General features: G+C 44.5%; 2 protein-coding genes across 2 annotated transcripts; one reads left to right on the top strand and one right to left on the bottom strand.

The window, feature by feature from the left end:
- The first annotated feature begins 15197 nt into the window (after positions 1-15197).
- On the top strand, positions 15198-16826 carry LOC115292371 (5-beta-cholestane-3-alpha,7-alpha-diol 12-alpha-hydroxylase). Its single transcript, XM_029940397.1, has one exon. It carries the CDS (start codon positions 15198-15200, stop codon positions 16701-16703), a length of 1506 nt encoding a protein of 501 aa, XP_029796257.1. The 3' UTR covers positions 16704-16826.
- Positions 16827-21050: 4224 nt separating this feature from the next.
- On the bottom strand, positions 21051-22596 carry ACKR2 (atypical chemokine receptor 2). Its single transcript, XM_029940398.1, has one exon. The coding sequence runs from the start codon at positions 22594-22596 to the stop codon at positions 21436-21438; it is 1161 nt and encodes a 386-aa protein (XP_029796258.1). The 3' UTR covers positions 21051-21435.
- Between the last annotated feature and the right edge of the window lie 4622 nt (positions 22597-27218).

The raw sequence follows: 27218 nt of genomic DNA on the forward strand, positions 1-27218 counted from the left end.
TAAAAACATGTTCTGGGAAGGGTCATTTTTTTTTTATCACAAAAGAAAGAACAGTTATGAGAACAAAAGTAAAATAAAACAGGAATGAGGGAGTCTGTCTCTCAAAGAATCTTCTTTTCTTCAAGGCCCTTTAGCAGCTATGTCTGGGCAAGACGCTTATCATACAAGGAGTTAATTTTAGACAGGATTGTGTTTGCCCCAACAGCAGGCAATGAGCTGGGAACAGAAATAATGTAAGGGAAAGCTGGCGCCACTAACTGACCCAAGTTGATTCAAAACTTAAAGCTATATGCCTTTTTTGCTTTTGCAAAGCAACGAGAAAAACCATAGACAGGTTAAATAGAAGCCACATGTGCAGCCCAGGAGGCCAAATGTTGCTTCACAGTCTTTCGACTTGTTCCACAACTTCCCAAATTTTTTCTCCTGTGCCCCGGAGGCCTGGGGTCACTTTTATAGATTCTCGTGTACCCTGGAGGCCTGCCCATCAACGGTCACTCTTCTGTGTCCCGGAGGCAGTGCCATGAACGGTCACTCTGCGGGAGATTTTTTGACCTACTGGGCCCCAACAAACATCCTAGAATATCTCCCATCCTCTGACATGTGGTCCATGCCAAGACCACCTTGGTAGTTTTCACCTCATAATTCATGATCATCTTAATCGTTATCTATAATTGTCCAAATTCAGCGTGGGTGGGGTGAGGGGATACACTAAGTTTCAGGCCCCCAGCCCCCAGCTCTTTTTTCTTACTTGCAAATTCTAGTACTCCAGTTTTCCAGGGATAGGCATAGGAGGGAAAAAAATAGTTATATGGGTTTATTATGTGGTTTGGGTTTCCTGCAGTCAGTTAGGGCTTTCTTCCACTCCATAACATCATAATTAGACATTATACTTGAATGGGAGGTAGTCTTTTAGTAATTATCACATTTGGAACCAAAACAGACTATCCTAATTTATACACCACTAACAGTTTAGGCTTGATGGTCCAACTATCTTTTTCAGTTTTTCAGAGTTCACCTCCTCTTTTAACAGCACCTGCTTCTTGGGGATGATACTTCTCATGAAAAGTCCAGCTAATGTCCCAGGTAGGTGTCCACTGTTGTACATTTAACTATAAAAGGAGCATTGTTATCTTACTGGGCATGTTTGGGGAAGCTAAATATGGAACATAGGTCATCTAAGAGTCCTTGAATGGTATTGTCCACATAAGCTGTGGGGAAAATGGTCATGCCACACCCTGAAAGGATGTCTACTGCAGTCTATGCTCCGCAGTATTCTTCATATGAAGGTAGGGAATCCATACTTCTATTTGCCAGGCCTTGCCACATCCAGCCCCTACCTATGGTCTTCAGAGTTTCCTTTGCTATTCAGCTGTGTAGCTGGCAGTAAAGCCATATTTGTCAAGCTGCTGCTGCTGCTGCTGCTGCTGCTTCTTCTTCTTCTTCTTCTTCTTCTTCTTCTTCTTCTTCTTCTTCTTCTTCTTTTGAGAGAGAGAGAATGAGAATGGAGGATGGGGCAGAAGGTGAAAGAAAGAGAATATTAAGCAGGCTGCTGTTCTTGCTTTTACTGTTTCGTTTTTGCTTGTAGAACTTCCTTTAGCCATCACTTTAGGGTAAATGTGCTAGTGACAATTCTCTTAATTTTCCTTCATTTGAGAATATGCTAATTTTACCTTCCATTCTAAAGGATATTTTTACTGACATAGAATTCTGAATTAAAGTTCTTTTCTTTCATCAATAACTTGATAAATTTTGTGCCACTTGAAAATGATTTTCATGGTTTCTGATAAGGAAGCCAAGGTTATTTGAGTTGTTTCTCCATATGTGATATGCTGTTTCTGTCTAGCTGCTTTTATTTTTTTTTAATTTTTTTACTAAGAAGATATGATTCTTTTTTTAAATAATAGTTTATTGTCAAATTGTTTTCCATATAACACACAGTGCTTCTCCCCACAGTGCCCTCCTTCATGACCATCACTCCCTTCCCTCCCGCCCCCTTCCCCTTCAGCTCTTGGTTCATTTTCAGTATTCAATAGTCTCTCATGGTTTGTGTCCCTCTCTCTCCCCAACTCTCTTTCCCCCTTCCCCTCCCTATGGATCTCCGTTAGATTTCTCCTATTAGACCTATGAGTGCAAACATATGGTATCTGTCCTTCTCTGCCTGACTTATTTCACTTAACATGACACCCTTGAGGTCCATCCACTTTGCTACAAATGGCCAGATTTCATTCTTTCTCATTGCCATATAGTACTCCATTGTGTATATATACCACATCTAGCTGCTTTTAAAACATTTTCCTTGGGGCGCCTGGGTGGCTCAGTCAGTTAAGCACCCAACTTTGGCTCAGGTCATGATCTCATGGTTTGTGGGTTCAAGCCCCACATCAGGCTCTGTGCTGACAGCTCAGAACCTGGAGCCTGCTTTGGATTCTGTGTTTTCCTCTCTCTCTGCAATGCTCCCCCCCCCCCATTCATGCTCTGTTTCTCTCTGTCTCAATAATAAAAAAAAAACATTTAAAAATAAACATTTTCCTTGTCTTAGATTTTTGAAGTTTGATTACATTGTGTCTGGACTTGAATTTCTTTGAGTTTACCCTGTTAGGGGTCTGTACAACTAATTTTGATAAAATTCAAGTTACCTATTTTTCTTTTGTTGCCAGTGCTTTTGATATCATATAAATTGTTGCCAAATCCAATGTCATTGGGATTTTCTTCAATGTTTTCTTCTAAGAGTTTTATAGTTTTATATCTTGTTTAGGTCTACGATACACTTTCATTTTTGTATGTGGTGTAATTTCATTCTTTTGCATGTGATATCCAGTTTTCTCAGCATCACTTATTGAAATGGTATTCTTTCCCAAAGCCTTCATCTTGGCATCCTTTTGGAAAATCAATTAACCATATACATGAGGGTTTATTTCTGGACTCTCTATTCTATCCTCTTGGTCTATATGTCTGTCCTTATACTAGTACCACAGTGTTCTTGTTGGTTTTTTGTGGGGTTTTGGTATGTGTGTGTGTGGTTGTTTTTGTTTTTTTTTTTTTTTACAGTAGTTTTGTAGTTTTTCAAAGTCAGGAAGAGTGGATGCTCCAACTTTGTTCTTTTTCAAGATTGTTTTGGCTATTTGGGGCCACCTGCAATATCATATGAATTTGAGGATCACCTTTTCCATTTCTGTGAAAAATGCTATTAGAATCTATAGATCATATTGTGTTGAATCTATAGATCAGTCTGTGTAGTATTGACTTCTTAACAATGTTATGCCTTCCTCTCCATGAACATGGGATGTCTTTCCATCTTAATTTATGTAAGTCTAATTTCTTTCAGCAAAGTTTTGTATTTACAGTATACAAGCCTTTCACCAACTTGGCTAGATTTTTTCCCTCAGTATTTAATTCTTTTAGATGCTTTTGTAAGCGGAACTGTGTTCTTAATTTCCTTTTTGAATTGTTCACTGCTGGTTCATAGAACCACAGTTGATTTGTGTAATGATCTTGTACCCTGTAACTTTGCTGAATTTACTAATGCCAGTAGTTCTCTTGTAGATTCTTTGGGATTTTCTATATAAGATCGTGTCATCTGCAAATAGAGATTTTTCTCTCCTTTTCCAATTTGGCTCCTTTATTTTTTTCTTATCCAATAGGTCTGGCCAGAACTTCCAGTACATTGTTGAATAGTAGTAGTGAAAGTGGGTCTCCTTGTCTTGTGCCTCCTGGTTTTAAAGGGAAACTCTTCAGTCTTTCACCATTGAGTATGATATTAGCTATGGGTTTTTCATAAATAACCTTTTATCATATTAAGGAACTTCCCATCTATTTTTGGTTTTCTAAAATATTTTATCATAAAGGGATGATCAATTTTGTCAATGCATTTTCTGCATTGTTGAGATGATCATGTAGGTTTTTTCTTTCATTCTATTAATATGTTGTATTATATTTATGTTATGTTCAACCACCCTTATATTTCTGACATACACCCCACTTGGTTATGGTGAATCACCCTATTAATATGCTATTGGATTTGATCTGCTAATATTTTGTGTTCAGGATTTTTGCATCTATATTCATAAGGGATACTGGCCAGAAATTTTTTCATGTGATGATCTTTTTTTTATATAGTTTATTGTCAGGTTGGTTTCCATATAACAGCCAGTGCTCATCCCCACAAGTGCCCTCCTCCATGCCCATCACCCCCTTCCCCTCCCCTCTCCTCCATCAGCCCTCAGTTTGCTCTCAGTATTCAAGAGTCTCTCATGGTATACCTCCCTCCCTCTCCCCAACTATTTTTCCCCCTTACCATTTCCCATGGTCCTCTGTTAAGTTTCTCATGTTCCACTTATGAGTGAAAACATACGGTATCTGTCTTTCTCTGCCTAACTTATTTCACATAACATGACACCCTCGAGTTCCATCCACGTTGCTACAAATGACCAGATTTCATTCTTTCTCATTGCCGTGTAGTATTCCATTGTATATATAAGCCACATCTTGATCAACTCAGCAGTTGATGGTCATTTAGGCTCTTTCCATGATTTGGCTATTATTGAAAGTGCTGCTATGAACATTGGGGTATCTGTGCCCCTATACATCAGCACTTCTGTATCCCTTGGGTAAATCCCTGGCAGTGCTATTGCTGGGTCACAGGAGAGTTCTATTGTTAATTTTTTGAGGAACCTTCACACTGTTTTCCAGAGCACCTGCACCAGTTTACATTCCCACCAACATTGTAGGAGGGTACAATTTCTCCACACCCTTGCCAGCATCTATAGTCTTATGATTTCTTCATTTTAGCCACTCTGACCAGCATGAGGTGACACCTTTTTGGAGAAGTGTCTATTCATATCTTCTGCCCTTTTCTTCACTGGATTATTTGGTTTTTGGGTATGGGGTTTGGTGAGTTCCTTATAGATTTTGGATACTAGCTCTTTATCCAATATGTCATTTGCAACTATCTTTTCCCATTCCATCGGTTGCTTATTAGTTTTCTTGATTGTTTCCTTTGCAGTGCAGAAGCTTTTTATCTTGATGAGGTCCCAATAGTTCATTATTGCTCTTGATTCCCTTGTCTTTGGGGATGTGTCGAGTAGAAAGTTGCTGCCGTTGAGGTCAAGGAGATTGTTTCCTGATTCCTCCTCTAGGGTTTTGATGGTTTCCTGTCTCACATTCAGGTCCTTTATCCATTTTGAGTTTCTTTTTGTGTGCAGTGTAAGAAAGTAGTCTAGTTTCATTCTTTTTCATGTTGCTGTTTAGTTTTCCCAGCACCATCTGTTAAAGAGGTTGTCATTGTCCCACTGGATACTCTTTCCTGCTTTGTCAAAGATTGATTGTCCCATACATTTGTGGGTCCAATTCTGGGTTTTCTATTCTATTCCATTGGTCTATGTGTCTGTTTTTGTGCCAATACCATACTGTCTTGATGATGACAGCTTTGTAGTAGAGGCTAAAGTCTGGGATTGCAATGCCTCCTATTTTGGTTTTCTTCAATATTCCTTTGGCTATTTGGGGCCTTTGGTGGTTCCATACAAATTTTAGGATTGTTTGTTCTAGTTTTGAGAAAATACTACTGCAATTTTGATTGGGATTGCATTTAATCTGTAGATTGCTTTGGGTAAAATGACATCTTAACAATGTATATTCTTCCAATCCATGAGCATGGAATGTTTTTCCATTTCTTTGTGTCTTCTTCAATTTCCTTCATAAGTTTTCTATAGTTTTCATACAGATCTTTTACATCTTTGGTTAGGTTTACTCCTAGATATTTTATGGTTTTTATGCAATTGTGAATGAGATAAGTTTCTTGATTTCTCTTTCTGTTGCTTAATTATTGGTATATAAAAATGCAACCAATTTCTGTACATTGGTTTTGAACCCTGCAACTTTGCTGAATTCATGGATTAGTTCTAGTAGGCTTCTGGTGGAGTCTGTCGGATTTACCATGTAGAGTATCATGTCATCTGTGAAAGATGAAAGTTTGACTTCATCTTTGCCAATTCTGATGCATTTTATTTCCTTTTGTTGTCTGATTGCTGATGCTAGGACTTCCAGCACGATGTTAAACAACAGTGGTGAGAGTGGACATCTCTGTCATGTTCCTGAACTCAGGGGAAAAGCTCTCAGTGTTTCCCCATTTAGGATGATATTAGCTGTGGGCTTTTCATAAGTGGCTTTTATGATGTTTAAGTAAGTTCCTTCTATCCCGACTTTCTCAAGGGTTTTTATTAAGAAAGGATGTTATATTTTGTCAAATGCTTTTTCTGCATCTATCGACAGGATCATATGGTTTTAATCTTTTCTTTTGTTAATGTGATGTATCACATTAATTTGCGAATATTGAACCTGCCCTGTAACCCAGGAATGAATCCCACTTGATCATGGTAGATAACTCCTTTAATATGCTATTGAATTCGATATGCTAGTATCTTGTTGAGGATTTTTTGCATCCATATTATCAAGGATATTGGCCTGTAATTCTCTCTCTCTCTCTCTCTCTCTCTTTTTTTTTTTTTTTTTTTTTTTTTTTTTTTTTTTGCTGTGTCTCTGTCTGGTTTGGGAATCAAAGTGATGCTGGCTTTGTAGAATGAGTCCAGAAGTTTTCCTTCTATTTCTATTTTTTGGAATAGCTTGAGAAAAATGGGCATTAACTCTGCTCTAAATGTCTGGTAGAATTCCCTAGGGAAGCCATCTGGCCCAGGGCTCTTATTCATTGGAAGATTTTTGATTACTGATTCAATTTCTTCACTGGTTATGAATCTGTTCAGATTTTCTCTTTCCATTTGAATTTTGGTAGTGCATGTGTATTTAAGAATTTGTCCATTTCTTCTAGGTAGTCCAGTTTGTTGACATAAAATTTTTCATGGTATTCCCTGATAATTGCTTGTATTTCTGAGGGATTGGTTGTAATAGGTCCATTTTAATTCGTGATTTGTCTATTTGAGTGCTCTCTCTTTTCTTTTTGAGAAAAAATTTATCAATTTTGTTTATTTTTTTAAAAACCAACTCTTGGATTCATTGATCTATTCAATTGGGGTTTTTTAAATTCTATATTGTTTATTTATGCCCTGATCTTTATTATTTCTTTTCTTCTGTTGGGTTTTGGGTGCTCTCCCTGCTCCCCTTCTAGTTCCTTTAGGTGTGCTCTTAGATTTCGTATTTGCACTTTTTCTAGTTTCTTGAAATAGGTCTGGATTGCAATGTAATTTCCTTTTAGGACTGTCTTTGCTGCATCATTGTATTTTCATTTTTATTTGTTTCCATATATGTTTTTTAATTTCTTTAATTGCCTGATTGGCCCAATCATTCTTTAGTAGTGTGGTCTTTAATCTCCATGTTTTTGGAGGTTTTCCAGACTTTTTCCTTTTATTGATTTCAAGTTTGATAGCATTGTGATCTGAAAGTGTGCCTGGTATGATCTCCATTCTTTTATATTAATTGAGGGCTGCTTTATGACTCAGTATGTGGTCTATCTTGGAGAATGTACCATGCACACTCAATAAAAAAGTGAATTCCATAGCCTCAGGATATAGAGTTCTAAATATATCTGTTAAATTCATCTGTTCCAATGTGTCACTCAGGTCCATTGTTTCCTTAGATATTTTCTGTGTAGTTGATCTATCCATTGCTATAAGTGGAGTATTAAAATCCCTGCAATTAGCACATTCTTATCAATAAGATTGTTTCTGTATTTGACTAACTGTTTTATGTATTTGGGTGCTTCTGAAATCAGTGCATAATTGTTAGCTCTTCATGATGGAGAGACTCTTTAATTATTATATAATGCCCTTCTTCATCTCTTGTTATCGCCCTTACTTTAAAGTCCAGTCTGTCCGATATAAGTATGGTTACCCCAGCGTTCTTTTGACTTCCAGTCGCATGATAGATAGTTCTCCATCCCCTTATTTTCAATCTGAAAGTGTCTTCAGGTATAAAATGAGTCTCTTGTAGACAGCAAATAGACGGATTTTGTTTTTTTATCCATTCTGCTACCCTATGTCTTTTGATTGCAGCATTTAGTTCATTTATGTTCAGTGCTATTATTGAAAAATATGGGTTTAGAGTTATTGTGGTCTCTGTAGGGTTCATGCTGTGTTGGTATCTCTGGTGCCTTGTGTTCCTTGCAACATTTCCCTCATAGAGTCCCTCTTAGGATTTCTTGTAAAGCTAGTTTAGTGGTGATGAATTCTTTCAACTTTTGTTTATTTGGGAAAACCTCTATCTCTCCTATTCTGAATGAAAGACTTGCTGGATAAAGAATTCTTGGCTGCATATTTTTTCTGTTCCTTACATTGAAGATTTCCTGCCATTCCTTTGTGGCCTGCCAAATTTCGGTGAATAGGTCTGTAACTACGCTGATAGGCTTCCCTTTGTATGTTAGGGCCCTTTTATCCCTAGCTGCTTTCAGAATTTTCTCTTTATCCATATTTTGCCAGTTTCACTATGCCATGTCATGCAGAAGATCAATTCAAGTTATGTCTGAGGGGAGTTCTCTGTACCTCATGGATTTCAATGTCTGTTTCCTTCCCCAGATTGGGGTAATTCTCAACTATCATCTTATCACCCCTTCAGGACCTTTCTCTCTTTCTTCTTCTTCAGGAATTCCTATGATACAGATATTTTTCTGTTTGATCGTATCACTCAGGTCTCAAATTCTCCTTCCATGCTCCTGGATCAATTTATCTCTCTCTTTCTTGGCTTCCTCTTTTTCTATAATTGTGTCTTCTAACCCACCTATTCTCCTCTCTGCCTCTTCAATCCATGCAGTGGCCACCGCCATTTTATTATATGCCTCCTTTATAGCATTTTTTAATTCATCACAACTATTTTTAAGGTTCATAGTCTTTGTAGCAATAGCTTCTCTGATGTCTTCCATACCTTTTTCAAGCCCAGCTATTAATTTTATGACATTTATTCTAAATTCTTGCTCAGTTATATTGCTTATATCTGTTTTGAGCAATTCTGTAGCTGTGACTTTTTCCTAGAATTTCTTTAGAGGAGAGGTCTTCTGTTTTGTCATTTTGGCTAGCTTGCTGTCTCTTGCCAGTTTTTAACAGCTTGTTATGTGCTCTGCACCTGCGAGTACTTCTGTATTAAAGGAGGCTCATTGACTGTCCCAGGACTTTCCACCATGTAAACTTTGGCTTGTTCTTGAGGTAGTCCTGAAAAGGAAAACAGACAAACACACAGGGAACAAAAGCACGCAAATGCACAGACAAGTCAAACAAACAAGTAAACCAAAAGAAAAAAAAAAGGGAGGGAACAAAACAACAAAAGACAAAGGACAGTCTAAAAGCATAAAACCAGAAATCCCAGCTACAGAGAAAGAGCAGGATGGAGGCAGTGCTGGTGGAAGAGCATATACAAAGAGAAAAGAGACGGGGTGGGAAGGAAGCGAAAGTGAACACTGACCAGGGAGAGAGACTAAAAGACTTAGTTCAGAGAGAGAAAGAGGAAAATATTGTAGGAGGCAAGGAGAAAAAAAACGAAGATAATGTTACCCAAAGAAACTATATAGTCTAATTATTCCAGAGAGAGAGAGAGAGAGAGAGAGAGAGAGAGAGAGAGAGAGAGAGAAAGGTAGCAACAGAGGTGTAGAATATGCATCAAGAGAATGGGTTAAATGTTTGAGCAAACCAATGACCAGAGTGCCCAGTCCAGTGGAGGGGAGAGGTAAGAATGAGATAAGGCAAAATATATCTGAAAAATAAGAATTGATCTAGAGTTTATCATGGCAATGCATCAATGTTGGTCTTGCCCTGGGCTCTGGGGGGAAAAAGGCAGTGCGGATGGGTGTGGTTTGGTATAGGCAGGTCTTGCCTCCACTTTGGGTCCTGCGGGCTGCTCCCTGAGGCCCCACCTTGGTGGTTGGGGGGAGAAAAATGGTGGCACCCCAGTCCCTTCTCGAACCAAGCATTGCAACTCACTTTTTGGGTCCAATCTCCCTGTGTTGAAGGCATAGCCAAGGTAGGCTGAGTTGTATTTCCTAAGCCACACCTCGTTTCCAGATCTTAGTTGGTGCACTTCAATGATACCGCCCAAAATGTACTCCAGCAGGCCGGGTGGCTTCCTAGCCAGGGATCAAGTAGGGGGAGTAGGGGAGCAGTTTCTCTGGGCACCGCCTGGGATCGTGTAGCCCAAGGAAAACACCACAGCTAGAGAAAGGATCTCTCTCTGAACACCCTGTGGTTACATATGGGACGATAGGATCCTCTCCATACTGGGCCAAGTTTTATCTCTTCTGCAGAGACAGTTCTATGAGCAGAGTTTCTCTTCTGCAGAGATAGTTCTATGAGTTCAGCCTCTCTTTCTCTTCCCCACATCTCTCTGCCACTTTCCGCAGAGGGGGCTCCCTCCCCTCCATGCTTTCGGGTCCCGGTCCATTTTTATCTCCCCCAATTTGCAATCATGCACCTATGAGGCTGTCTTCTTATTGGACTATCTATTTTCCTCCCAGATTCTCGTGGTTCAGAGTTTTATGACTTCAGTCCTTCTTTGTTTGAGAGATGAGGGTGGGTGAAAAATACTGAGTTCCCTACTTCTCCGCCATTTTGCCTCCTCCTCATGTGATGTTTTCATCTGACTTTGGTACCACAGTACTACTGGCTTCCCAGAATAAGTTATCAAGTGTTTCCTCTTAGAATTTTTGTAAAGGTTTTCCCCTTTAAATGTTTGGTAGGGGGGTGCCTGGCTGTCTCATTTGGAGGAGCAACTTGATTGTGGGGTTGTGGACTTGAGCCCTATAGTGGACCTAGAGATTACTAAATAATTATAATAATCTTAAAAATAATAAATGTTTGGTAGAATTCACCAGTGAAACCATCTGGTTTAGGGCTTCTTTTTGTTGGAAGGCTTTTAATTAGTGATTTAATCTCTTTACTTGTTATAGGTCGGTTGAGATTTTCCATTTCTTCTTGAGTCAGTTTTGGTAATACATATTTCAGGGAATTTTTCCATTTCTTATAGTTTATCTATTTTGTTCATGCACATTATTGATAATGTTGACATACAATTATTAAAATGTTCTTTTATGCCTTTCTATCTCTGTAAGGTCAGCAGTTATGTCTCCACTTCCATTTCTGATTTTCATTATTTGTATCTTCTTTCCTTTTTTTCTTAGTGAATATAGCTAAAGTTTTTGTCAATTTTGTTGAACTTTTCAAATAACCACTTTTGGTTTCATGGATTTTTCTCTATTCTCTATTTCATTTATTTCTGCTCTTCTTTATGCATTGCTTCTTTCTGCTAGCTTTGGGTTTAGTTTCCTCTTCTTTTCTAATTCCTTAAGGTGTAAACTTAGGTTATTCACTTGAGATATTCTTTTTTCTTTTTTATATTTATTCATTTTTGAGAGACAGCATGAGACAGAGCACAAGTGGAGGAGGAGCAGAGAGAGAAGTAGACACAGAATCTGAAGCAGACTCCAGGCTCTGAGCAAACGTTCAGCACAGAGCCCGATGTGGGGCTCAAACCCATGAACTGTGAGATCATGACCTGAGCCAAAGTCGGATGCTTAACCGACTGAGCCACCCAGGAACCCTAAGACATTCTTTTTTAACATAGGTATTTACAGCTATCATTTTACCTCTGAACACTGCTTTCACTATATACCATGAGATTTGGTATGTTGGTTTTAAATTTCATTCATCACAAGGTATTTTGTAATTTCTCTTACGATTTCTTCTTCCAAGAAAAAAGCATTAGGAAACTTACAGGTGCCTTCTTTCAGACTCCATGTGTGTCTTCTTCCCTTATGATCTGGCTATATATCCTTAGTACACCACTGTAATAAATCTTAGAGTACAACCATATGCCAAGTCCCATTAGTTCATCTAGGAACTCTGACTGTGAGGGTGGTCTTGGAGCTTCCTCATAGGTTGATGAGGATTAGATTGGTTAATACATGTAAAACATCTAGCATCTTGGCTCATGGTAAATTCTCCAAATAAGAATAGTGATGGTTATAGTGACAATGGGGATGACCAGTACAGACCCATGAACAGGATAGGTACAAGGTCAATTAATCCAATTCCCATCGTATTCCTCCATCTTCTCCCACTATATGCCCTCATCTAAGTCTCATAGTAAATGCACAGTCCAATATCTTTATAATGGCATCTTATTGTTGGCAAGTACCTCAAGTATGAGCCGCAGGGGATAGTCAGGACAGTTGCACTAGAGAACACCCCAAAGAGAATCCCAATACTGACAGCACAGCAGGTAGACAGAACCCTCCAATGGGTACACACTTGCTCAAAATTCCAGGCCATATATGGAATGAGATGACATGAGACCAGACTGAACCAGAGACCCTCCTGAGCCCTGTCTAGAAGTCTGTAACCACAACCCACCGCTCCTGACCACCACGGAATGTGCAAATGAGGTGTGCAAGAAAGGAGCACAAAAGGTGTCGAAGGACAGCCAAAACAATGCTCCTGCCGGGTTTACGGGGTGAGAACTCTCAGGAGTGAGACCGAAGTAGTGGCTACACTTCGCCTGCTCGTCGGTGGCAGTGAAGGAGGCAGCCAGCGTCCACATGCCTTTCCCAGCCCCACACCCTTATGGACCAGCCTCACAGATGAACTGACAGCCACACAGCACCTCTAGCCTAGTCAACCGACGGACAGAGGGCACCTGCGAGCGGAGAACTGACCACACCACCAGCCTAGAGACTCCATCGCAGAGACTGCAGGGGCGAAGTGCATCACTGCGCCTCTGGCCCTTGAGCCTGCGCCCCCTCTAGCAGGCCCAGAGGCCATTTCTGCTTGTCGTTGGTTCTTCCAGGACTCTCAGGTCACCTTTGTAACTCTGTCCCACCCTCTGGCAGAGCTGAGGCCCTATTTGGGAACAAGAGGTGTGCCACTGGACTCTCTCTGGGTCCCTGGCTCCTGGCAGTGTGAGGGCAGCCACATAGGCCGATTTCCCTGGGGCTGGCTCGGCCCTGCCCTGTCAGAGCCGGTAATCACTGCCCCTCCCTCAGGCCGCCCTTTGGTGGCTACAGGTGGACTGAGCCAGCTGGCGTGAGAGGAGTTGAGTGCAGCACGATAGTACTGAGGATTGAGGAAGACATGAAGCCAATGTTTTGACTCTGATGTGTGAGGAGGACGAGCTTTCCAGATTTGAGGTATTGTCAAGGTGCAGCAAGGGTCTAATTAAGAGAGGCAGGTAGAAGAAACTTGTCAGAAGATTGTGAGTACCAAAGGCGAATTTCCAGATTGTGGACTAGGGGATACAAAGCTCAATGGAAAAATTTGGAATAAGGAGAAAGATGGAGTAATAGGTTACAGTAGGTCAGAAATCAAGAGATATCAAAGTAGACACATAAGTAGTAACAGATGGAACTGGGGACTGGGGTGAAGTGGGTTTGGACTTCTAGGCATGACTAACAGAGAGAAGACATTTAAGTGGTTCTTAGTAGAGAGAAACATGAAAATAAAACTGAGGCTCTGAAAGATTTGCCCAGGGGCTTGCTAAGAAATCAAATGTCTCAGTAGGCCAGAGTCTGGAGGCTAAGACGGCCTCTTCCACTTCTGCTACAATGTGTTGTTCAAGGCCGGCTACCTGAGCCTATTTGGCTATACAAAGAACCAGGAGCAGGACCTGCTACAGGCAGAAGAGTTATTTGTCCAGTTCCGCAAGTTTGATCGCTTGTTCCCCAGGTTTGTTTATTCCTTGCTGGGGCCCCGGGAGTGGCTAGAAGTGGGCCGGCTCCAGCGTCTCTTTCACAAGACCCTCTCTGTGAAGCATAACCTGGAGAAGAATGGCGTAAGCAATTGGATATCCCACATGCTTCAGTTTCTGAGGGAGCAGGAACAGCAGGGGCCAGATCTATCTCATTCAAGGTTGGTTATGGCAGAATTTCTGGCAGTAAGTGCCCAGTAAATATCTGTTGGACAGATATATGGGGCTGTTCCAAGGAAGGAGGGAATGAAATGAATCAAGGTAAGAATGAATGTAACATGGTGCTTCCATCCATTAAAAACTGGGGAACAAAGTTCAGCTTATTTATGTTGGCCCACAGACAGCTTCTGACTGCAGATTCTAAAGCTGGGGAGAGTTGATGATTCTGAGTTCTTGCTGTGGTTGCCCTATGCCATCAGAGAGGACTTCATGGAGGCAGAGTGGACATATCCAGCTCCCTACAGAGGGGAGCAGCACAAGGCAGAGGGAGCTCACTCAAGAGGTCATGTGGAAATCGGAGGAGACAAAGTCCCTGTTTGCAATCACTTAGCAAGTTAAAGAGTAATCTGAGGTCACCACTAGATGAATTGAGTTTGAACTTCACTTTATTGCAACAATGGCCTTAGAGTCAATGGCAGAGCTTTCTCCTTCCTGGACCTGCAGGCAGAGACCTACCTAGCCTGACACCTCACAGAAGACCCCAGTAAATGGTCAGCTCACCTCCCCCAAGCCAGGACACAAGTAAGAGAAAATTCCCCTATACTCTGAGCCTACACCCTTATCATGAAATAAAGCAATTAGGTTTAAAGTCATCATCTCTGATATTTTGTAATTCCAAGATTCTGAATTTGTCTTTCTTGATAGAGCAGTGTGCAAGACAACGAGGCCAGTGGTAGGGCTCCAGTCCAGAGGCTCAGGAGCGATAGAAGCTTTTTAAAATTTAATTTAATTAATTTGTTTGTTTATAGTGGAGGAGGGACAGAGAGACAGGGAGAGAGAAAGAATCCCAAGCAGGCTCCATACTGTCAGTGAAGAGCCCAGTGCAGGGCTCATGAATCAAGGTAGGAATGAATGTAAGATCATGACCTGAGCCGAAATCAAGAGTCAGACCAGGGCACCCCTAAATGTGAAGTTTAATAAATGAGTGTTGCATTTCTGCTGAGCTAGCAAACTGATGAATAAATGAATCCTTGCGAAAATAAAGGTGTGAATGATCACTAAATCATGGGGGTGGGGAGAGGTTTGTAGATATCATGCTTGGGCTGGGGCTGAAAAGATTACAGCAAAGCCTAAGCTGGTGAGGAGGCGCTTCTTTCTGTGCTTCCTTCTGGTCCCGCCCACTTCTCCCACATGACTAGGCTGCAGAAATCTAGGAGAAAGTTTTGGTCCTACATACTATCCTGCCAGGGTTTTTAGCATATTTTGCCAGGGCAAGGTCCAGGTCCACCCCCAACTTATCAGGGCCTCTCAAAAGCTCTCAGGCACACAGAGAACAGTGTGCCCAGAGCTCAACCTGGAAAAGCACAGCCATGGTGCTCTGGGGTCTGGTGCTGGGAACCCTGCTGGTGGCCACGGTGGGGTGCTTGTACCTGCTGGGGCTGTTCCGGCAACGCAAACCCCAGGAGCCCCCTCTGGATAAGGGCACCATACCCTGGTTGGGCCATGCCATAGCTTTCCGGAAAAATATGCTTGAATTCCTGAAGCGTATGCGGGCCAAGCATGGAGATGTGTTCACGGTGCTGCTAGGGGGCCAGTACTTCACCTTTGTCATGGACCCCCTCTCCTTTGGCTCCATCCTCAAGGATGCACAGAGAAAACTAGACTTTGTGGAATATGCGGAAAAACTGGTGCTAAAGGTATTTGGATACCGTTCCATGCAAGGAGACCACCGGATGATACACTCTGCCAGCACCAAATACCTCATGGGGGATGGCTTGGAGGATCTCAACAAAACCATGCTGGACAGCCTGTCCTTGGTTATCCGGGGGCTCATGGGCCAGAGTCTGGATGCTAATTGCTGGCATGAAGACGGCCTCTTCCACTTCTGCTACAATGTGTTGTTCAAGGCCGGCTACCTGAGCTTATTTGGCTATACAAAGAACCAGGAGCAGGACCTGCTACAGGCAGAAGAGTTATTTGTCCAGTTCCGCAAGTTTGATCGCTTGTTCCCCAGGTTTGTTTATTCCTTGCTGGGGCCCCGGGAGTGGCTAGAAGTGGGCCGGCTCCAGCGTCTCTTTCACAAGACACTCTCTGTGAAGCACAACCTGGAGAAAAATGGCATAAGCAATTGGATATCCCACATGCTTCAGTTTCTGAGGGAGCAGGGAACAGCCCCACCCATGCAAGACAAGTTCAACTTCATGATGCTCTGGGCCTCCCAGGGGAACACAGGGCCTACCTCTTTCTGGGCCCTTTTGTTCCTCCTAAAGCACCCAGAAGCCATGCGTGCTGTGAGGGAGGAAGCTATCCAAGTCCTGGGGGAGGACAAGCTGAAGGCGAGGGAATCCTTTGACTTTGAGATCAGCGCCCTACACCACACTCCAGTGCTGGACAGTGTGATGGAAGAGACACTGAGGTTGGGGGCTGCACCCACCCTCCTCAGAGTGGTGCACAGTGACCATCTCCTGAAGATGGCCAGTGGACAGGAGTACCTGCTCCGCAGTGGAGACATCGTGGCCCTCTTCCCTTATCTTTCAGTGCACATGGATCCTGACATCCACCCGGAACCCGCTGCCTTCAAGTACGATCGCTTCCTCAACCCCAACGGCAGTCGTAAAGTGGACTTCTACAAGGCAGGCAAGAAGATTCACCACTATACCATGCCGTGGGGTTCGGGCGTCTCCATCTGCCCTGGGAGGTTCTTGGCCATCAGTGAGATGAAGCTCTTTGTCCTGCTCATGGTCACCTATTTTGACCTGGAACTAGTGGACCCTGATACACCTGTGCCACCTGTGGACCCCCAGCGCTGGGGCTTCGGCACCACCCAGCCAACCCACGAGGTGCGCTTCCGCTACCGCCTGCGTCCTACCAAGTGAGCTCTGCCAAGGTGGCCCCAAGCGTGGCAAGGGAGGTTCCCTGGGGGTCTCCACCTCCTCTCACACCTCTGAAGCCCCACCTTTCCCTCCGGTTCTGTGATATCTCCTGCCTGTGTCCTGCTTGCCTTCCTTGCTCTCTGGCTTTCCTCTAGCCACCTGATAGGCTTATTTTTCTCTCTTGAAAACATCTCTCACAGTGGGTTCTGCGGAACCTTCCTCTCACACAAAGTCCAGGGGAAAGGGGAGATATCTGGGGGAAACCTGACAAGTCCTGCAGTAGAGAAACCGTTTACCATGAGTAACACAGTGTCCTGCAAATGTTAACCTCCACCCTCCCACCTCACTATATTATTCTCCTCATTGCTTATTCCACATCCTGTGGAATTCAGGTTCATCTAAAGCAATACAAGGCAAGCCACACGTTTAATTTTTAATTTCTTAGTTGACACGTTTTTTTAAAGGTAAAAAGAAACAGGTGAAGTTCATGTTTATAGTATACTTAGCCCAATATATCAAAAATATTAGCACATCAATATGTCATCAATATAAGAACATTAGTAAAAGAAACATATACATAAGAATATTAGTGAAACATTTTTACATTTCTCTGTGTGTGTGTGAGTGTTGCCTTCAAAATCTGGTATGTACTTTTCCCCCTTGCTGTGTGTCTCACTTTAGCCACATTCTAGTGCTCAACAGCCACAGGTGGATAGTGGCCCCTGAATTGGATAAAATAGGTCTGGAGAAATGCTGCCTTTCACATAGAAGTTATTCAGGGCCCCTCCTCAGTGCCCCTGTCTCCTCTCCACACTCCCACCTCAGGGTGGTCTCAACCCCTTCCGTGGTTTCAACAACCACTGCTGAGTTCAAAGCACTCTCCTAGTCCCAGAACCTTAGTCTCCCTCCTGGGTCCCACAGCACCTCTGGTTTGGCCCACGCAGAACTCAGCCCATCTCCCCACCTCTGCCCTGAATCACCTCCTTCTCCAGATTTCCCGGCCTGCCTCTGCTCTGGACACCACCACCCCATCCCCCAAGACAGATCTGGAGGAGAAACCTGACCTCCTCCCCACTCTCACCCACATACAGCCAGGCCCCAGGTCTGCCAGTGTGACCCCCTGTCATGTCTCTGAAACTGTCCCTTTCCCCAGCCCCCTGCCATTCCTAGGACTCAGCACTCTGCATGTCTGCACAGCAGGCAGAGATGTTCACCCTGCTACCAGACACCGTTCGCCAGACCTTTCACATGTCATACTTTCACTTTTCTGATTCCCCATCGCCTCTGTGCACCTAACATTCAAATTTTGCCACAGTTGGTCCCAAAATGTTCAATCTCGTGCCATTCAGCCTTGCCAGCTTTCTCCAATGGAACGGTCTGGAAAGTAGTTGCTTGCTTTTTACTGCCAATCCTGGTGCCAGCTACTCCAGGAGGCCTTCCTGGATCTCACCCATTCCATCCTCTGGCCAGAAAAGGGCTCCCTCCCCGAGGCTCCCCTAGAATGGCTTGTGTCCCAGCACATCTGTTACGTGTTGTTGCTCTCGGTTTCCTGCTTTCCTTCTCCTACCCCCTCCCCTGGAATGCAGCCCACAGGGCTTGGTATCTTATTACTTCATCCCTGACTCCCAATTCCCTAAATGGAGATTAAATGATAAAAAATTGACTCTGTCTCAGCTACTTTACTTCATGTCCTTAAATAATTTCCTTCCCCTCCCTGGCCTCACTCAGCTTCCCGGCATATGACATGGAGACAGTGCTACTGCCAGGCATGCCTACCAGGGCTGCAAGTGCTGCTTCCAGAGTCACAGCCGGCTGATGGCAGGGCCCTGGCTGGGACTGGGACAGGAGGGCCAGTGGCTGTGGGAGCCAGCGGAGGGTCCTGGAGAAGAGAGGCCAGGCAGCAGAGACCCCCTGCAAGGATGCCCAGTGGGCTTCTCTCTACTCACCTATCCCAAATCTATGACTGGCCTCTGGCATTTTTTTTTGAGGCTGGCTGTTCTGCCCTGAGTTTTGCCAAGATAACAGGTGATTAGAGTAACTCTGGCAAGGGCTGGGGGCTGGGGAAGAAGTCTGTCCCTACTAGCTATGTGACAGTGGGCCAAAGTCTGCCTTTCTCTGGGTCTAGCTGCCCCAAAATGATGACATCTGCCTAGAGCCTGACAGAGCTCTGACTACTGTGGAGAAGCCAGGATATCCTAATCTATCCCACAAGGAGCCAGGAACACAAGAAGAAACACAGAGGGAGAACAGGAGAAGTAGAAGGGGACTGAGAGGCTGGGAGCCACTGTGGGGAGCTTATCGATGACCTCCCCACACAGCCAGGCCCTGTGCCAGAGCAGGTATGGGGTGCGGACAAAGACGCAGGGCCTTCACACACCTCCTGGGCACTGCTCAGACACAGGTGCTGCACCCCCTCATTCTCCCTATACCCAAAGAAATCCAGACCAGGGGCTGGCCTGTCAACAGGCTGCGGGGCAGGACTGGGGGCACAAATCCACTGAGTCAAGACCAAGAGGTCTCAACTGAGAGTGATCTCCAGGCACTGCATATTTGAGGGTATGCCTGGGACCAACGGAAGCCTCCGTGGGTCCGGGGCATGGGGTGAGTACAAGTATACAGTGTCACAGTCATGGACGTCCACCCTAACAACAGGCCTCCCAGGAAGCAGTGAGCACACAGGATTAAAGTGTGCATGTAGAGGCCACTGCCCACCTGTGGGCATGGGAGGTGCCCATGGCACCTGTAGTCCCACGCCCCTTGGGACTCTCTACAAGGGCTACCCTTCCTTCCCTAGCAAGGGTCTTGAGGCAGTAGGAAGGCTGAGACCCCCAAGGATACATCTAGTCACTACCTGTCCTGACACAACAGTCCTGACCCCCAAATCCTCATTTCTGCATCAAATTTTTTCTCCCTCAAAGAACAGCTTATAAGGACAGCTTATAACAAAGCAAGATCGGGGATGGCATGCCAATGGTGAAATTGCAGGCACCTGGGAAAGAAAAAATATTTTTCCCATAGGCAGTAACAGCTGCAAGCCCTCAAACTGTATTTCACAGGGTAGAGGCAGAGCCATGCCTGTCCCTTTCCCAGGGCTAGTCAGGGGAGGCATCCATCTTGCTGCAGTCTAAGGACCAAAAGAATCCTGAGAGCTTTCCTGGAAAGGTGTGAGCAGTGTAGCCAGCAAGCCAGGCCTGTGGGTGGGCAGACAGAGAGCAGCAGGAGGAACCGACATCTGGGCTGGGAAGGAAGGTCGAGTGAAGAGGTCTGTCCTGGCCTGGGCTGTTAGAGCTCAGCTCCACCTCACTCCCTACCAGTGCCTTCTGTGCTGTCATCAGAGCCCTCGCTATGGCCATACATGGCAACTAGGACAGTGAGAAGGATCGATGGGTCACCAGAGGCCCAGCCCTTCCCCTCCCCCTTGGGTACAGGCCTCAGGGCACTTACATACCTGTTGTTTGCAGAGAGCACATACCCACACTTTCACAGCTAGAGAAAGATACATAGGAACACACAGACACAGGCCCATGGGGACACAGTGACACATTCATATCAGATCCACATAGACTATGCATAGCCCACACAGCAACACAGACACATGCACTTAGACACACACACACATACATACACACACAACTTCCAGTGCTGGGGTTAAGCCCTGCTAGGTGTCCCTTGGCTGGCATACCTTACCCATGTCATCTGTGCATCATGGATACGATGTCAGACTCGGGGTACCTAGACCCAATTGGTACAGCTCAGGCTGTATCTCACCAGTCAGGCTGCTATGTGGGCAGGACTGGGGTCCCTTGTGGGCCAGATTTCAGGAGCTCTAAGATAAAACTCCACCCCCCACATCCTCAGACAAATCACCACCGTCAGATACAGAGCTTCATATCCCAGGGCGCCAAGGAAGCTCAGAGTCCTTCCTGACCATGGGGTTCGGAGGCCTTAGGAGAGAGAGCTAAAGAACAAGGATGAGGGACAACTGGCTGAAAAATGATCCCCGTTACACAAGAGAGTGGGCAAGCATAAAATACAGAGGTGGGAATGTGCAAGAGACAAGGGGTGCCTGGTGTCCAGGAAATGAAAAGGAATGAAGGAGTACAAGGGGAAGATGGTGTGTGGAATTCTATGTGTGAGAGCTCCAGCCCTGAAGCCAGACAAAAATTTTAGACTTGATCGTGCAGGCCCCAGGGAGCCTGGGCTGTCAGGAGCCTGTGTGCACTTGGCCTCCCACTTGCTGACTCTCATGTTCCTGGGAAGTTCCACAGGTGGGGCACTGCCAGGCCCTCTGGCTCGCCAGACCCTTGGTGCTGCAATCAAGAGTATGGCATGAAACAATATTGCAACATTATTTTCCCAGCTGAGCTTCAGAGAAGAGAGCACCCCGGTGGGTGGTAAGCCTTGGACTACGCTGGGGCAGATGGGAGTGAGGGCTGAGGTTGCGTGATCATTCTGGCTGCTGGGAGCAGATTAGTAGACAGGACACAGCATGACGGTAAGAAGCACAGAGGTCAGTTAAGACACTAGTGTAGCGATTCATGTAAGAGAGTATGGTTTCCTGGAAGGCAATAAAGAAAGTGGAAGGAAGAGGCAGGAGTAAGTAAATGCTGCTGATGGTTGAGAACTGACCAATGGATTTGGCAACATGGTCCATGAAGCCCTTGAAGAGAGGACTTTGGGTGGATGCCCAACTGAGCTGGTCCCACCTACTCTCACCAGACCGGAGTATGGCCACTCAGGCTTCATTTTTCCCCATATCACTCTTGTCAGGGGAGTGCTCAGCCTGCCTCTCACCAAGGTCATTCATTCCAGTCATTTCTTCTTGGGCAGTGAGCCTGCTGCTCTCAGAACAGCTGGATAGGGGGGCCTGTGCAGGGCAAGGTGCCTGGTTGCGCCGGAGCACAGTGATGAGGAAAGCCTTCAGGTACCAGCGGAAGTGGCGGCTGGAGAAAGCATAGAGAATAGGAGTGAAGCAGCAGTGAAGGAAGGCAATGCTCTCCGTTACCTGCAGCGCATAGTCCAAGTTCTGGCTCACCTTGCAGTCCCCAAAGACTTGCAGGTCCAGCAGTGAGTGCAGGAACAAGGTGAGGTTGTATGGGAACCACAGCACAAAGAAGGCCACCACCAAGGCTACTACAATCTTCAGAGCCCGGCCCTGGCCTGGAGGCCTCAGCCGGACCAGCACGGAGCCAATGCGGCAGTAGAAGAAGATCATGACAAGGAGTGGAAGGAGAAACCCCAGGAGGTTCTGCTGGAAACGGAGGAAGAGCTTCCAGATGGTCCCATGACCCCCAAAATCCGCATAACAGTTCCACACACCCGTGGGGTTTTCATGCGTCTGCACAAAGACCATGTCAGGGATGGAGACAGCCAGGGCCACAGTCCATACCATGGCAGCCAGGAGCAGGCTTTTGGCTTGGGTCCTTAGTCTGTGGTGGGGCTGAGTGTGAACAATCTCCAGGTACTTGTCCAGGCTCATGCAGCTAATGAAGAAGATGCCACTGTAGAAATTGATGGTATAGAGGGTGCTCACTGTCTTGCATAAGAAACTCCCAAAAACCCAATGCCAGGCCACAGAGATGCCCCAGAAAGGCAGTGTCACCACAAACAGGAGGTTGGAGATGGCCAGGTTCAGCAGATAGACCTCAGTCATCTGCCTGCGAGGCATGTATCGGAGCAAGACCACTAGAAGGAAGAGGTTTCCGCCCAAACCCAGCACAAAGATGAGGCTGTAGAAGACTGGCAGGAAGATCCTGCCAAAGGACATCACCTCGTCCTTCTGGCAGAGCATGAAGGCCACACTGTCCAGGTAGTACTCATAGTCATAGAAGGAGCTGCTGTTCTCAGAACTGGCAACCTCAGTGGTAGGTGGCAGAGGTGACACGGTGGAGGCCATGTTAGGAGGACAGGCCCAGTTCTGAAGCTCTGTGGACCAGAGTACAGTGGGAGAGAAGTTAGAGGAAACCAGGCATTCTCTACCTCTCTCCAAGCCCATGTTTGCTACTGCGCTGGGAGGCCCAACAGACTCTTCACACCAACCTCAGTTCCTGTAGGTCAGCGAGGAAGAGCACAAGCATGGGGATCCTGAGCCTACCACTTCCAGTCATGTCACCCTGGGTGGGTAGCTTAACCTCAGATGTTCTCATAGTAATTAGTTCATTATGGCTTCTCCTCTTTATTTTCCCCTTCATCATTGAAAAGAACTGATAAGACCCAGCAATTGCACTACTAGGTATTTATTCAAGGGATACAGGAGTGCTGTTCTGAAGGGGCACATGCACCCCAATGTTTATAGCAGCACTATCGACAATAGCCAAAGTATGGAAAGAGCTCCAATGTCCATCAAAAGATGAATGAATAAAGAAGATGCAGTGTGTGTGTATATGTATATATATATATATATATATATATACATATACACACACACACATATATATGTATACACACACATACATACATACAATGGAATATTACTCAGTGATCAAAAAGAATGAAATCTTGCCATCTGCAATTATGTGGATGGAACTAGAGGGTATTACGCTAAGCAAAATTTAGTCAGAGGAAAATAAATACATGACTTCACTCATAGGTAGAATTTAAGATACAAAACAGATGAACATAAGGGAAGGAAAGCAAAAACAATATAAAAACAGGGAGGGGGACAAAACATAAGAGACTTTTAAATACAGAGAACAAACTGAGAGTTGCTGGAGGGGTAGTGGGTGTAGTGAGTGGGGGATGGGATAAATGGGTGACTGGCATTAAGGAAGACACACTGCATTCTACTCCAGAAATCATTATTGCACTACATGCTAATGAACTTGGATGTAAGTTTAAAAAATAATAAAATTTAAAAAAAAGAACTGATAATAGCTTTCAGATTTTTCTTTATTACTTAGAGAACACCACCTCACCTATGTATGTATTGTGTCTCCATACTCTTCCTCATGTGCGGCTTGTGATTTTTTTTTAACAAATGCTTCTCTTCAGTGGGACTTGTTTTATCCATAACCATCTAGTATGTCCACTCTGGCTCTTAAGTTTTTAGATCTCTAACACCTAAGGACTTCCCTTGTTGTTGTTGTTTTTAAAATATGTTATGTGTAAATATTTAGTTTTATATCAATATTTTTATTTATAAATATTTAGTATTTTAAAAATATCTAATGCAGTATATCTAGGTTTATAGCAGAAAGGTGTGAACCACCACACTGACTCAGAAACTACTAAACCTTTCCATCCCTCGTTTTCCCCATCTGTAAAATGATGATGATAATAATAATAATAATTAGTGCCTACTTCATGGGGTTCTTGTGAAACTTAAATATTATCATTCACTTCAGAGCATTCACACTCCATGAAGAGTGCCTAGAACGTAGTAGGCCCTCAATAAATGTTAGCTTAAAATATTGCTTTGTTGTGAACTGAGTCCATCATCTTCCCCACAGCTTCTTCTCCTTGCCTGAGTCTACCGAGCTGAATGGCGCCACCAACTCCGTCACCTAAGACTGAAACACAGGAGATGTTCCGGACTCCTTCCTGACCCCCTCACCACCATCCTGTGAGTCTCTACTGCCTTACTGCCTTTTGAACACGTCCAACATTTCTAAGACCCACAAAAATATGTACGTGATATTCTTTTAATAGAATTAAAACAAATGAAACAAAAATACTTGGAAGGAGTTCAAAGAGATGAATGGGAAAGCATAGGAATGACAGGCCCAGCATTCAAGATGGTGGCTGCCTGGACAGAAGTGCGAAGCATGGGGTGATGGCAGGTCAGGGTCTGAGGCCAAGTTCTCTCAGAGCAGTGGTTTCCCAGGTTTTAACTGTATTATTAAAAATAATTTTTAAGGGGCGCTTGGGTGCCTCAGTTGGTTGAGCTCAGGTCATGATCCCAGGGTCATGGGCTCTGAGCCAGGAGTGGAGCCTGCTTAAGATTCTTCCTCTCTCTTTCTCTCCCTCCATCTCTCTGCCCCTCCCCTGCTCATGTGTGCATGCTCACTCTCTCTCTCAGAAAAAAAATTAAAAAAATTGAGAGAGCTTCACATGAACCAGTGATAAGAATTATACTCAATTCTGTTGTGTGTTCCAGGAGAGAGACCTCATGTTCAACACATTAGATTGTTGGCCAGTGAAGAACAAGGTTTTGGAGGAAAGACGTAGGAGATAAAAAAGAATACATAACTCCAGCAGCAGTCACGCACGGCCTCCAGACTGGGGCTGGTGATAATGGTTCATAAACCAAGAAATACAAATCAAGCCCACTTTGTACCTTTGTGTTCTATTTTTTATTCTTTGATTAAAGTGAGGTTGAACTTTTTAATGTGTTCAATGCCAGTTTGTATTTCTTTTGAGAATAATTTATTGTTTTAACTCTCATAAGAGGTTTTATATGGTAAGGATTTAGCTTTTTACACATATATTGCAAACATTTTCTCCAGTCCTTCCTGGAAGAAGTTTTGTCTATGTTTTTTCCAGGTAAAATTCTGAAGGAAATGTTGACTCAGGCCCTCAGCTGACCCTGCCAAGTATCCAAAACATTGGGACTACAGCTGATGGAAATATAAAACGCTGCTGAGGCAGAACCTCTCCTGGGGAGTCCCTGAAGTCCTCCTACTCAATGACCACTCTTGGGCTCCTGTTAAATGGAATCCAGGCCAGATATTGGGAAAAGCACACACATGTCCTGTCCCCATCTAGGAGCTTAGCCTGGGCAGCTTTATATAGGGCTGGGCTCCTGACTGGCCTCAGGAACTTCACCCTGTGCCTTCCTTTCCTGGTCCTCCATTCCCCTCCTGTGCATCTGTAGTCTCCTGTTCCTGAGCCCCTCCCTTTCCTGGGCAGCAGTAAGGATGCCCCGAGCACATGGCTGGTGTTGGGAGTCTATGAGCTGCTGGGGGTGGGAGGAAGGAGTACTCTTCTGCACTTGAGCCTGATTAGGGATTATTATTATTTTATATTTATTTATTCTTTATTATATATATATACATATACATATATGTATATTTTATATATATATATACACACACTTTTGGAAGAGTGCAAGTGGGGGAGCGGCAGAGAGAGGGGGACAGAAGATCCAAAGCAGGCTCTGTGCTCACAGGCTGACAGCCATGAGCCTGCTGTGGGGCTTGAACTCATAAACTGTGAGATCATGACCTGAGCTAAAGTTAGAGACTCAACTTAGTAACGCAGGTGCCCCTTAGAGATTATTAATCAGAAGTTGTCACTAATTAAATATCGGCCCTTCTGGTCCAGCATTACTGACGTTGATCTTGACCTGGGATCTCAAAGTCCCCACTTTAACAAACAACCAAGTCCAATGATAGCTTTGATCAAAGCCAGAGTCAGGGTCAGCAGGCTCCAGGCTGGCCCAGGCCATCTTTACAAGGCTCCTTCCAACTGAAACACTGTTCCCTTCCCTCTCAGGGCCTCTGGCCTCCTGATCTTTCGCTCTGGGAATCTTTCCAGGTCTCCTTGGAAAGAAGGGCCCCTCCCATAACTCTCATCAGTAATGCCAACAACAAGCACAGCAGCAAGGAGCACCCCCATGTACATGTGATAATCGGTCAGGCACCTTCACAGCCACTGTAGCCAGCCTGTAAGGCAAATCAGGAAGGAACTGTCAGCCCCATTTAATCCAGGAGGCGAGCACTTTTCCACAATCACATAGCTGCACTGTATCTGAATCCCGGGTTTTAGATGTTAGAAACAGTGCCTTGACCTTGGTGCCCTCTCACCCCGTCGTCTGTTTTGCCCAACCTGCCGTCACCAAAAGGGGCCACCTGAGAAATGTGTGATTTTGTCTCAGGGGTTCTCAAATGCCCAGGATACTGCCCTCAGTGCTGGTCTACTCTCTGTAGATTTCACTAGTGATACCCCCAAGGCTTTACTGAGCCTCCTTGTGGAACACAGCCTTTCTATGGTCCATAGAATCATGGCCTCCCAAAGATAGCCACATCCTAATCCCTAAAACCTGTGAATATGTTACCTGATATATCAAAAGGGACTTCACAGATGTGATCAATAATAATAATCACAAGGGCCGTTACAAGAGGGATGTAAGAATCAGAGAAGGAAAGTGAGGGAAATAGAGGTCAGAGCAATGTGGTTACAAGACAAAGAATGCAAGCAGCCTCTAGAAGCCAGAGGAGGCAAGGAACAGATCCTCCTTGAGCCTTCAGAAGAAGCGTAGCCCTGCTGACCCTTTTTAGACTTCTGACCTCTAGAACTCTGAGATAGTAAATGTGTGTTGTTTTAAGCCACTGAGTTTGAGGTGATCTGATACAGTGACAATAGGTAATACAATTCCTGTGACCCTCTGTGCCCTCGAATCTCAGACTGAGGGAGTGAGATACCCCTCCCTCAACTTACTGTTGGGGAACTTGGGACTCGAAGGGGAGCAGCTTGTGCAGAGCACACAGTGAGGGATCAGTGGCCAGGCTGAGCCATGAGCCCATGTTTCTGACTGCCTTTCAGTTCTCTGTTAACCACTCCCCCCAACCTGTCCTCTGG

Source organism: Suricata suricatta, chromosome 5, assembly GCF_006229205.1.
Source record: "Suricata suricatta isolate VVHF042 chromosome 5, meerkat_22Aug2017_6uvM2_HiC, whole genome shotgun sequence".
Taxonomy (NCBI): Eukaryota; Metazoa; Chordata; class Mammalia; order Carnivora; family Herpestidae; genus Suricata; species Suricata suricatta.